Below are 14,096 nucleotides of genomic sequence, written 5' to 3' on the forward strand. Positions count from 1 at the left end.
CACATACTCTAACTTTGGAAATTACGTAACACTGTTCTTGTTGAAATTCAGAATGCTTCAAATTTGTATGTTCATTCTTGTTATCAAAACTGGAATTTCTAGTGATAAGTAAACATCTCTTTGCTGATGAAAAGTAAATAGCGTTACCCTGTCTGTGATTGTCATCACCAATTGTGGCACATGTACATGCACGTTGCCTCCCTTTCCGCCCAATACACTTGAGCTTTGAACAATGTGTGCAAAGTCGTCTTAGTGCATAACCATAAATAATGTGCAGAGTCAAGAGCAGTGTAATGGCTTATTTGGTTTCTTTGTTTACTTCATGAATAATTTCTGTAAAATTCTCCAGCATAAAACCTGAGAGTCATAGGTAAACTTTCTGACAAGAAAATCCTGATAATACTGGCTAATTACAGAATTGGGTTGGCACTCTTTTATTGCACTTTTAACATTGCATTTTCAAAAATGATTTGGGTAAAATAATTATGTCATCCATGTCAACCATGGGAAAAAAAGACTTTCTTATCCTGCAACATTGGATTACTTGAAATATTTGGTAACGATAAATAGATTAATTCAGGACCATGCAAAAGTTGATCAGGTTATCAGTGCTTCGGTACGGTATAAGTGCTACAGATGCACTTTCATTCTATAATGTAGAATCTCTCTGGACTCATTGATAAGTTTTAGGGTAACAAAATGTTGGAGATGCTAAACTATATTGATGGTAGTGCTTTGATAATGTAATTACAGAAAGTGGTTTTTCTTACTGGGTTTGGTTGCCTCAATCACCCAAGGAGTTTCATGGGATACTCGTGTGGTAGCTGTACAAAACAAAAACACAGAAATGAAATTTAAATAGTGATGGCCTAAACTAACAACAGATTTTAATTTTAGTGGACTGCTACTGAGGTAGACATATATATCATCCCTATGATAGCTTCACAAAGTATCTCTCCGCAAAAGTTAGAAACATTGTTTCTGGAAATAGGTCAGACATAGTCAAAACAACACTTAAGATCCACCCAAAACTGCTGATTGCAAATGATGTGTTTTGAACCATTGTGGGATGTGCGTTATTAGACTACGCGTGACTTCTTTTCAGACAATGTTTCACGGTTGATTTCTTTTTTATTGACTAAATGATAACTATGCCTGAGAGTTGGCAGCTCTTCAATTCGAACAGTACACAAATGTATTGTCTAGTTCCTGTATTGCCAATAGAGTAATACAAACCACTGTTAGTAGAAGTACACGCACTGACATGTACCATATCCATATCATATTATTTGTTGGAAAACAGATCGTTGAGAACATAGCCGGAAATGATTGCTAATCGTAAATCATTGTTTAAGTCAGTGTATGGTTACACTGTCATCAACATGGTATATAAAAGAATGGAATTTCATACTCAAAGTGAAATGTTCATGGCCTTGAAAACCATAACACAAAATTGGGGTGTGCCTATAGGCTAATATACAGTATATTGCCGCAGGGAGTCATTTCATTTTATGCCTTAGGTTGTTGTCAGTATGAAAGTTTTCAAAATTGAATAACACCAACATATAAAAGCATCTTAGGAGCGGATATCACCAGCGTGTCTTTCTGCTGTGGGTCATGCCTGCCTGTCCATTTGCCATGCAGGTCAGATAATTTATAGCTCAGTGCAAATGACTGCATATACCCCCCACCCCCCCCCCCACCCCCCCACCCCCCCCGGTACATGTACAATGGTCAATTTGATCCATGTCTACAAATTTTGCACGGAGGTATTGTATTGTATTCATTGTAATACTATGAAACACAAATTATCATTTGTGTATTAGTGACAAATATGAAGTATTAAATTGTACTTGGCAATGCCACTGACATCACTTAATTTTGTCAGTTAACCCAGAAATTATTTTTTTTTCAGAAAAGATTCACAGAGTATATATGTCTAGCAGTGTTCTAACCAACTCTTTACTCAGTATCTGAAGCCCTTTGTGTCATGCATATTCATATCTTACTTAGTATTTTTTTTAAAGGGACAAAGTCTGCCATTTTTCATGAATTTTGTTTGTCAAATGAAACCATCATGAAAATGAAATAATTAATTCATTATCACGATGGTTTCATTTAATTTGTCTAAAACCGGGGTCTAATATATTCATGGTCACCCATTCATTCAGTATCTTTCAAAATGTCAAACAATATAAGTAGCATCTCGCATCAAACAAAATGCATAAAAAATGGCAGACTTTGTGCCTTTAAAGGCCCATGTCACTGTAGATTTTAGCAGGGATCTTATATGCTGGGATGCTAAAGACAACTGAAATGGTTCCGGGGTTCCCACACTATCACCTATGTTCCCAAACCTTTTCAAAAGCCCTAGATAATGTACAGTGGCATACAATTGTAAAACCGGTAAAAAAACTCAGCAAGGATCGGGTCATTGATATTGACTTGTTAATCTCCTAATTAATCTATAATCTCCTAATTAATTCATTTCATCTCAGATGGTAGGTGATTCTTAGCAATAGCCATTATTAAGACATTTAATTTCTGTTCCCCACTTCCTATATTATCAGAGCACAAGGATAAGTTATGGGCAATGTGGCCCATGATTTTCTTTTAAGAAATTAAAAGCTGAAAGTCATAGTGGACTGACAATGTTTGCTTTTTACGGAAAATTGTAAAAAGCAAATATTTGCTTATCCACCAAAATACATTTCATGGTGAATGTAAAAAAAAATATTTCTCAGCTTTCTGAAAACAATGTATTTTTGTGAATAGTGGCCATTATATTAAATTGACCTGTTGGTAAATTTGGATTGATTATATGTCTCTTAAGCAAACTGCAATGCCAACTTGTATTTTAAATACCGATTATTCAATACAATCATGGCCAATAATGGAAATGCTCAACACCTCATTATCGATAATTGATCAGCAAACACATCAACTTTAGTCAACAAAAAGATTAATACTTACGATTTAGTTTCTTTTTCATGGACTTAAGTTCCTCTTCGCAAGCAACGACCATTGTGACCAATTTAGGTTGCTTCATCTTGCCAAACAAACTTTTTAAAAGTGTAAGGTCATCTTCTGATATGTAGCCATGAGTTTCAAGCTGTTGAAACCATTTAGCAGGCGTCTCTAATTTTTCATGCAGACGTGTATCAATTTTATCACCAACCAAAACTTTCAGATTGTTGAATTCTTCTTCACCAAGTTCATTGTTCAGGTTGTAATAAAGTTTACGAAGAGGCGCTAGACCAGCTGCCATGTTTATCTGTTAAAATGGAAATTCAAGAATTGTCAAACACTTCTCTGTTTCTATAAAAATAATTTATTTTTGTTTGTTTTAGAGCAGGTCACTTGTGTCAAATTTCAACTGCCTGATGCATATTTTATTTTACTAAAATATGGAAGCCTGTACATGATGCACTGCATATTTGCCTAAAAATTGTGAACCAAACTGTCTTTCAACATTACCAGATGTGGACTGTGTTCTCGAAGTCTAGGTGGGCTTTGGATGAGTTAAGAGATTTGCAGTATAATGTGATTATAATGGTCTTTGCACATCCCTCCAGCCATGGTGATACCTGTATGCTGTCTTTCCCACTAAGTTTCACTCATTACACTCAGACTCAGTCAAATGAGAAAAGTAGCTTGCATACTGAAGAAAATCACCCATCCGAGACCGAGCATACAGTATTGAAAGTTTTTTGGTTTGTGCCTAAACTTAGGCTAAAGTATTACTATAACATTGTATATCTTGTTCATCAGTAGACTTGCCTAAATATCTCCATGAAATTATGGCACCGTATTGCTTCTCACAGCTTCCGTATAAGAGTAGTTGAGAGATAGAACAGTTTGAAACTATTTTAAGTGTTTAGTTCACGTGGTAACTGTAACATTGATATATAGCCCAAAGCAAAGAAACTGTTATGAGCTGTTTTCTTTTGCAGTGAATTTATGTAATATCTTTTCACACACACACACACACAACACACACACACACACAAACGTCACAGATATGTAATCATCATACACACATATATATATATATATATATATATATATATATATATATATATATATATATACACACCGGTATACTGAGAATCTAGGAACTTGTAGTTGTCACTCTACAGGCTGTTTCATGTGCTAAGCAATCACCAGGAGTGAGGATTTGGCGGGAATGGGACTGTTTTGGACAAAATGAAGTACCGGTATGAGCCCCTGTCACCAAGCAACAAAAACAAAAGACAACAAAGCAGACAAATCATTTGGTACACCCCCCACCCCCACCCAACCCCCACCCCGTTCAACAAGGCAGTGAAAACCAACATCAGCAGAACATTCCTGAACTTGATTAAGACCCACTTCCCAGAAGGCCACAAGCTCTTCAACAAAAACAAAGTAAAAGTAAAAGCTACAGTTGCTCCAGAAACATGGGCAGCATAATCAAAGCCCACAACAACCAAATACTACATAAAGACAGGGAACAAGAGAAGTTGTGCAACTGCCACAAAAAAGATGATTGTCCACTTTCAGGAAACTGCCTCACCTCTTCAGTAATATACAAAGCCTGGCTGTCACCACAAACAACGATCAGAAACACTACTGTAACATTGGACTCACGGACTCAACCTTCAAACAAAGATACACGTGTCACAAGTATACATTCAAAATAACCAAGCACAGAAATGGCACAGAACTCTTAAAATTCATATGGAAACTCAAAGACAACAACAGAAACTACGAAGTCAAATGGTCAATCATCGACAGACCTCGATCCGCCTATTCAAATAAAACCAAACGCTGCAACCTTTGCATAACAGAAAATCTCCATACAATTTATTCAGACAGCAAATCAACCCTCAACAAACGAGCAGAATTCCTCTCAAAATGCAGACACCGCAACAAATTCCTCCACCCCTTTTGAGTGCTGTATTTTTTTCCCACCAAAATTTGAATGCTACATTTTACCAATTTTGTGAATTTTTGTGTACTTTTTTCTATAATTTTGGATCAAATGGACATAAAATTGTATTAGGTACAGTTTCTTGTCAAAATTTTGGCAAATATCTGAAAAAGTTGACTGGGGTACATCTTGTAAAGGCGATAAAAGTTGACTTTGGCCACAATGGCTGCAACCGCTTATTGAATATGCATACTCACCTGCAACACAATATAAACAGTCCCATTCCCGCCAAATCCTCACTCCTGATGATTGCTTATTGCATGAAACAGCCTGTAGAGTGACAACTACAAGTTCCTAGATTCTCAGTATTACCGCCTTGCAAAAATGCATCAGGGCAATAGCTTACACAGTTGGTTATCAAAGGCAGCCAACTTAGTACCAACTTAGTTAAGTAGTCCAACATTAACAGATGTGGACTGTGTTCTCTAAGTCTACGGTATACTAGAAATGTAGTATTCATTCCCAACACAACTTTGTTGAGTATGTGGAAGACCTCTGATTTTTTTATCAGAGAAATAAAATTTGCTCTTTGAATTTTCAGCAAGTTGTCATTCATTTACTCTTCAAATCTGCTTCTCTGTAAGCTCTGTAAACTAATAACTTATAAATTTAGTTTTTTTGTTCAAAAGGGATGACTGCAGTGATTTTCACTTTTGTTCAAACAAAATTTCACTGGAACTTGTGGAATTTGAAGAGGAGATTCCTTGGGATGACATCATCACGATTTCTTCAATGGCTAAAGAAATTTGAATGTTTGAATTTGCAAGGCCTGTTCACTATTCATTTTTGTGGAATTAAGACCTCTTCAAGGACATTCAATATACATTTGCCAATATAACTCACACATATGGTATATTCTGTTCAAATTGGAGTGTTGTTGACTCTAGTTCTGCAAAGTATTCTTTAGAAAATCAAATTATCAGAGAGTGCAATTGATTTCTGATCATAGATTTCTTTCACATTGGCCCCTCCAGAAAATTTTGCAAATGATGCTTTACCAGAGTGCAAAAGATATCACATTTATAATGAAATCAGCTGTGATATGCATACAACCATCAGGGGAAAACGATCAACACTAATTTATTTATCACATTACATTCTAAGTACCCATTTCTACTTCCATTTCCCTATTCTGTTCTTGTTTCAGAAAGGTCATTTGAAGTCACACAATCGAACTGGCCTTTGTACTGAAGCTTGGTCATTACTGGGAGAGAAAATTGCTGAAATATCATCAAGGTAAAATTTACTTTCATATTTTTAAGTTCTTGATACTGTTCTTTGACAGAGTATCATTAAAATCATGATTTTTCACATCCACGTACGTTCTACTTAAGTCAGAATACCTTTGTCTTTAATGTTTGACTGGCCTGTTGGAATTGAGCCAGAACTCATCAAAGCACAAACTTGGAAACAGCAAGAAGTGAGTGTGACATACCTAAAGTGTCTTGATTATTATCAGTACTTTCACCAACAGGTCCTCAAATTCACACCTGAAAATTTGATCTGAAATTAGTAAAAGCCACAGGGAAGTCAGACAGGTAGTGCACGATTGTTGTAGGTGTACCAACATAGCATCACAGTGATTAGGATCAGATTAGGAATTTACCTGGCAGCTCACCAATATAGTGAGGGCAAAGTTCAGTTTTCATGGGTCATTGTTTAAACATAGCTCAATCGATTCAATGGCATAAATGTTCTTGTAGGCGTTGTCCAGTATAGAGTTTGTTTGACTATAGTGTACAACTTTGTTTCAATTTTTGAAGTTGAAACCAAGTTTATTCTAATTAAAACATATTATGAGCTAATTAAGTTTTATCACTATGCTGCTTCTATTATCTGATGCAATTGATTGGCTAAACATGGGAAAGAAACAACGGATACATCTGAGCAAAGTTGTAGCATTAGTTTCATCTAACCTTAACCGTAACTCTAACCCTAACCTGATTCAAAATCAACAACAAGAAATAAAAGTTCTAATTTTCATATCATACCATGTGTTGAGATTGAAGCTGCTGTACTGGACTTATATACCATAGATAACGAGATGGTGTAACACCAGCTAGTTTACTATTTTTCAATGTCTTCAAACATATACCAGTATGTCAACTGACATCATAAAATGTTCTTTTGTTTAGCACTTATTTAATTTGTTCACTGCCCTCCCTGTAAACAGGTCCACCATCACCATTGATAACCATGGGTTTGGGCCAAACCATTGTGGTGAATGGGTTACAATGGGTTGTATTATCTGCAAATGTTCTTTTCTTTACATCATGTATGTATGTATAGAAACCTAAAAGTGATTCTAATCTTACAAGTTACTGTACTTGAACATTGTTTAGGCCAACAAATATAAATGTTGCTGTTCTGATGACATGGTTTTCAAAAATAGGGTAGGTAGGTTGGCAGGAATTTTTTTTCCAAAACATTTTTATTTTTAAACATGCATTTTTCAGGGGTTCAGGGCAGTCAAACACTGGCCAAAACATTTCCAGAAAAATGTATTATACATATAAAAGGAAAAAGAAACATAAAAGACATCCTCATTCAAGCAAAAATTAAATGCCAAGTAATGAACGCATGATTTTATACGTTTTTTTTTCTTTCTGTTTTACTTCCGTGTTTATGTAGCTCTAAAACGTTTATGGTCGGCAGGTAGACAGTACGGTAGGTCGGGTTATCAGAACAGCTCAATTTTCTTGTTTGGCCTCAGTAGCAACTATACCAGTACATACCAGTACAGGTACCGTACATACCTTGTCAGGATAATGACTCTTCAGAATCTTTTCAACCTCTGTCTGTAGTGAACAGTTTAGTATTGTATTCATCAAAACGTCAGTTGATCAATCTACGGTACTCCCAATTCCTTATTATTGCTCCAGTACATACTGGTACTCTACACAGAAATCAAAGAACACAGATAAATGAAATCTGGTCCATGGTATCTATGACATACCGGTATACACAGTCATTCATGAAATACAAGGAATCATACCCGAGTACATTTTAAAACGGAGGTATGGTTGATTTCACGGCTGCCAGTTATTTTGGGTCAAATCAGATGGGGTGCCAGATAGTTTTGGTAGAAATTGAATTGAGTTGGTTGGAGTGGAGTCAGTTTTGGGTTAAACAAGATTCAGACCTAGATATCTTAAAACACTGAAATTCACAAACAATAACAAACTTCATCCTGGTAGACTACTTCAAAACAATAAATTTACATCAATTTTTGAAAAATGTTGAGCTTTATTAATGGCAGAATGCAATTTTGGTGACAAAGTTTTGTTCTGAAAATCTCAAAAATCTTTGTTGACCTGCTACTTATGTAGGCTATTTTAAAAAGTGTTAAAATTGTGAATAGACAATTGTCACCGTCTTGTTTGCTTAACACTCAAATAATATGGCAACCGTTATTTGAAATTAGGTCATCTTAGGGTCATGTCATACCATAGTTTCCATGGTTGATATAACCCTAAGATAACCCCTGCTCACCTCTGATAGCCACCTGTCAATTACTTTGTACTCACAGCTACTTTGATTGTTGTTGCCTACTGTTGTGATTGGCTACAAATCTACAAATATGACAGTTGGTTGATTTGTAGTGATAGGATAAACCAATACCCCAGTTTCAGCTCTAAAGAAGTATTTGATAAACCAATAATAGTCAACATCTCTGAAGGAATGACCCAAAAACAATTACCAGTAAGCTACCGGTACAAGCAGATTGTATTTTTAACTTATTTTTCAGTTTTTGTATGAATGGGATTTTTTTCAGATAGGAATATTTTCATTTTTAACAGAATGATTATGTCAAAGTTTGAGGAAAATTCCCTCCACAGCAATCCCATTTTCAACATTCTTCGACCATGATGAGACTCTTCAAAATGTCGTATGCAATTCCCCACAAGACTACACCTTGGCTCTGTTGTGGTCACTGTTTTGGGCTTCTGGTAACAACTAGACCAGATGTGATTTTATGCAATGTATTTTTGTGAGAGTTTGTAATTCATCAAAGTATGACTTACCTTGCCAATCATATGTGTTGCGTATCCAAGAGGTTTAAGGTATTCTGCCATCGTAGTTTCATTGGGTCATAATCCGTACGGCTTTGGTGCCACTACTGTAGAGTAACAGTGATACATGTACCGGTACATTACAAAGACGTGTCATTAATCACTGCCAGCTGTAGTGTTACAAAAACGACTAAAATTGACTAATAGTTGATCATAATTAAAGTATATATCATTATTTTCATTACTGAAAGCAAATGAAGATATAAAATTTGTTTTTTTCCAATGCCATCATGACTTAAGTTTCAATGACAAGAAATTGACTTTTTTATTAGCTCCGCTGTCAGCGACGCGGAGCTTATCAAATAGGTTGATTTTCCGTCGTCGTCCGTCAACAATTGCCTTCTCCTCTGAAACCGCAAGTCCAATTGCTTTGAAATTTTATATGCAGTTCACTTGGGGTGACCACACTTAAGTTTTTTCAAATCGTGGTGAAATTTGCATATTTGTATTTTTGGGGCAATTTTTTGTGTTTTTGGTAAAAAAATCTTCTCTGAAACCGCTAGTCCAATTGCTAAATGAAATTTGACATGCAGTTTACTAAGGGTGACTTCAGTCAGATTTGTTCAAATCGTGGTGAAATTTGCATATTTGTATTTTTAAGGCAATTTTTGGGGAAAAAATCTTTAAAAATCTTCTTCTTCAAAACTACCTGTCAGATAGCTTTGATATTTGGTACATATGTCCCTAGGGATGTTCTATTTCAGATTTATTCAAATTGTGCAGAAATATGCAAATTTGCATATTTAAGGCAATTTTTGCCATTTTTGGTCAAAAAATGTATTTCTCAAAAAGTACTGGTCTAATAGTTTTGAAATTTGGTATACACGTTTCTATAGATGAACTGAGTAATATATGTTGAATTTCTGATGAAATCTGAAATTTTGTATTTTTGGGGCAATTTTTGCCATTTTTGGTCAAAAAATATGTATTTCCAAAACTATTCATCTGATACCTTTGAAATTTGGTATACAGGTTCCTACAGTTGAACTACAAGAGATTTATTGAAATTATGATGAAATCTGAAATTTTGTATTTTTGGAGCAATTTTTGCCATTTTTGGTCAAAAAATGTGTATTTCCAAAACTACTCATCTGATAGCTTTGCAATTTGGTATACAGGCTTCTACAGATCACCTTAATCATATTTGTTGAAATATATAGTAATTTTGGGGCAATTTTTTGCAATTTTTGGTCAAAAAATGTGTTTCTCAAAAAGTACTGGTCTGATAGCTTTGAAATTTGGTGTACAGGTTTCTACAGACTAGCTAGGTAATATATATTGAATTTCTGATGAAATCTGTAATTTTGTATTTTGGGGGCAATTTTTGCCATTTTTGGTCAAAACATGGGTATTTCCAAAACTAATCTGATAGCTTTGAAATTTGGTATACAGGTTTCTATAGATGAAGTAAATGATATTTATTGAAATAATGATGAAATCTGCAATTTTGAATTTTTGGAGCAATTTTTCCCATTTTTGGTCAAAAAATGTGTTTCTCAAAAAGTACTAGTCGAACAGCTTTGAAATTTGGAATACAGATTTCTATAGATGAACTAAATTTGATCCCTTGAAATTATGATGAAATCTGCAATTTTTTTTTTGGGGGGGGGGGCAATTGTTGCCATTTTTGGTCAGAAAGTTTTATTCTCAAAAAACTACTCATCAGATAGCTTTGGTTGACATGTATTTAGGGATGATCCGATGTGATATATTCAAAGTATGATGAAATCTTCAATTGTGTATTTTTGCAGCTTATTCAAGCTACTTTTTTCTGGCCACTGCATTGAGCTATCAAAGATTTCCACCTTCTTCATCAACATGTGTAAAAAATAGTTACCGTATTCACTACGTAAACACAGCGGAGCTATATTGGCCGCTAGGTCGCTTGTTAAAGCTAACAATTCTCTGGTGGTAAATAAGCTCAGAACGCTGTAAATTATATATTTTCAAAAAGCCTAAAAAAAAATAGGGGAATATTTTGGTTACCAAAGTGTGACCATTGTCTATAAAGCGACAGATAATTTGCATAACCTATAAAAATTACCGAAAATAAAAATATTTGGGAATTTCCCAACTCTTTGAGCAGAAAATTTATCTAATAACATCTCTTGGGACTTTTGTACCAAATTACAAAGCTATCAGACAAGTAATTTTGAGAACAAGTTACCTTGACCAAAATGACAAATTTTAAAATTGTCTTAAAACTACAAATTTGTATATTTCAGGACAATTTCTACATATCTAACTATTGTCATCCCTGGACATCTGTACACCAAATATAAAAGCTGTCTGTCCAGGGGCTTTAAAAAGAATATATTTTTTAAGATTTCTTGACCAAAAATGACAAAAATTGCCCCAAAACAGTTATTTTTCCAATTTTGTTGTAATTTCAACAAATTAGAAGGGTAAAACCCTTGCGAGTAACTGGGCTGGCGGTTTCAGAGAATAATAATTTTTACTTAAAATGAGAAAAATAACCAAAATATTCAGCTAAAATACAAAATTCAAGATACCTTTACGATGTTCATAAAACTTTATAAGGTTCACCTAAGGTACTTGCAAACAAATTTTCAAAGCAATCAAAGAAGCGGTTTTTGAGTTATTAATTCTTGACCATTTTCACATTTTTTAAGTTCATTTGCATAATTTTGGCAATGCAAACTTCATTTGAACAAAATCCCATCTATAGCCCAGGATGCATCAACACACCAAATACCAAGCTGAAAAGTGCAGCAGTTCATGAGTTTTTGATGTTGGCGGACATACTATGGTACATACATACAGACGCTACGAACTTCAGCTTATACGATTACCTCACATTGGTATACCAAATATGAGCTAATACAAACAGAAGTTACAGCAACTGTCCCTTAAACAGATCCTCACCATATAATATTCCAAAATAAATGAATAGAAACTTAGAATGATTCACATCATCACATCAATGGAATTGAATATTCTCTAGTAGACACTTTGGGTAAAGCCGAAAATGCTGAAAACGAACAAACACTGACACAGTATAACAGTTATCACAGTGGATGTGGGAAAAATAAAATTATCAAAACTAATGAAAAGAAGAGAAGATCCCATCACTTGTTTCACTTTTGTCAAGGACCAGGAACAAATCTCTTTTTTTCTTTGCAGAAGTGTTATTCTATTGTTTGCATCACCTTGTTTAAAGCATTTCACATTCATAATAACATTTTAATGTGTTTATCTGATATGCAATGTAGCCTGCTCTTCAAAGGATACAGCCATATACAAATGTACAATTCCTAAGGTCTAAAGGTTGTGTTCTGCCAATAATGTTGGTAGTATGGCAACAGTTTTGAGTTGCCACTCTTTACTTGATGTTATATTTGTTGAAGTCAATGAACAGTGTTGAAGTAATCATTCTTGAAATATCATACTAACCTGTATGGATTTGGTGTCTGTTCATCATAAGGGTGCTGCGTATTGGAGTACAGATTGGTTGTACATGGTAATGATTGTGTAATATGACTCCATTGTACGCCAGATCATCAATGTTTGGGGTGGGAATCTAATCAGATCCATGGAAACTCACATTATGTACTTTTCTTACAACTGATATTGATCTGCAAGAAGATCAAGAAAGGTTGAGATCAGTGTTTGAGTGTAACAGTTTTCAGCATTTGTGTTATTTAGATTCCAATCTTTTTGACAGGTTTTAATGTGTTATAAATTGTAATGCCAAACAGTACTAGCAAAACTTACTTAAAACTGTGTAATCCTTATCAAGGTGAATGACCTTACTGATAACACACATTCAAACCTTGGAGAAAAGTCTGTTTCAGTCACAAACTCTATATAAATCATAAAGTTGCTCAGATCCTGAATAATTTCTTTGCATAGGAAAATAATTTTTTAGCTCACATTTGGTTATACCAATGTGCGTTTATCGTATAAGCTGAAGTCGATGGCGTCTGTATGTATGTGTGTATGTATGTATGTATGTATGTATGTACAGTATGTCCGTCAACATCAAAAACACGCAAACCGCTGCACATTTCAGCTTGGTATTTGGTGTGTGGATGCATCCTGGGCTATAGATGGGATTTTGTTCAAATGAAGTCTGCATTGCCAAAATTATGCAAATGAGCTTACAAAATGTGAAAATGGTTAAGAATAAATAACTCAAGAACTGCTTTTTTGATTGCTTTGAAAATTTGTGTGCAAGTACCTTAGGTGAACCTTATACAGTTTTATGAATATTGTATAGATATCCTTAATTTTGTATTTTTGCTGAATTTTTTTGTGATTTTTCTCATTTTCAGTAAAAATTCTTCTTCTCTGAAACCGCCAACCCAATCGCTCTGAAATTTGGGTCGTCTCTTTACAAGGGTGGTACTCTTCTAATTTGTTGAAATTATGACAAAATTGGGAAAATTACTATTTTTAAGCAATTTTGTCATTTTTGGTCAAAAAATCTTAAACAGTATTTCCTTTTTAAAACCCCTGGACAGACAGCTTTCATATTTGGTACGCAGACGTACAGAGATGACAATAGTTAGATATGTGGAAATTGTCCTGAAATATAAAAATTTGTATTTTTAAGACAACATTGTCATTTTTGGTCAAGAAAACTTTATCTCAAAATTACTTGTTTGATAGCTTTGTAATTTGGTATAAAGTCCCTTGTTTGATAGCTTTGTAATTTGGTATAAAGTTCCAAAAGATGTTATGAGATAAATTTTCTGCTCAAAGTGTTGGGAAACCCCAAAATTCGTTTATTTTAGGTAATTTTCTCAGTTTGTGACCTTAAGTGACCTACACCAACCCAGGATATGTTGTGAGACAATTTTGAAGGCTGTGAACATAATTTTGTCATATTTGGTATCAATTTGTAGGAAAATTTGATCCAGAAAACAAAGCTGAGGTGATTTTTTTTCATTTTGGACCAATTTTTGCAACTTTTCTATGTAAGACATACAAGAACTGATAAGAAATTTGGATCCAGGATAATTCCAGATGTTGTAATCACCATCCACAGTGGAAGGCATTTCACTATCTGTAACTAACTTAAGTGCTGT

General features: G+C 34.5%; 1 protein-coding gene and 1 long non-coding RNA gene across 2 annotated transcripts in view; one reads left to right on the forward strand and one right to left on the reverse strand.

Moving 5' to 3' along the window:
• Positions 1-7,771, reverse strand: part of LOC139141270 (uncharacterized) — a 31,345-nt gene extending 23,574 nt beyond the window's left edge. The window contains exons 1-4 of the mRNA XM_070710899.1: positions 7,729-7,771; positions 6,408-6,475; positions 2,974-3,274; positions 771-824 (exon numbers count right to left, since the gene is read on the reverse strand). Of these exons, the coding sequence (XP_070567000.1) occupies positions 771-824; positions 2,974-3,268 (349 nt within the window). The 5' untranslated portion in view covers positions 3,269-3,274; positions 6,408-6,475; positions 7,729-7,771. The remainder of the gene's footprint in view (positions 1-770; positions 825-2,973; positions 3,275-6,407; positions 6,476-7,728) is intronic.
• The window catches only part of LOC139141637 (uncharacterized), a 67,420-nt gene that overhangs the window by 22,708 nt on the left and 30,616 nt on the right, over positions 1-14,096 (forward strand). The window lies entirely within an intron of this gene.

This window comes from Ptychodera flava, chromosome 1, assembly GCF_041260155.1.
Source record: "Ptychodera flava strain L36383 chromosome 1, AS_Pfla_20210202, whole genome shotgun sequence".
Lineage (NCBI taxonomy): Eukaryota > Metazoa > Hemichordata > Enteropneusta > Ptychoderidae > Ptychodera > Ptychodera flava.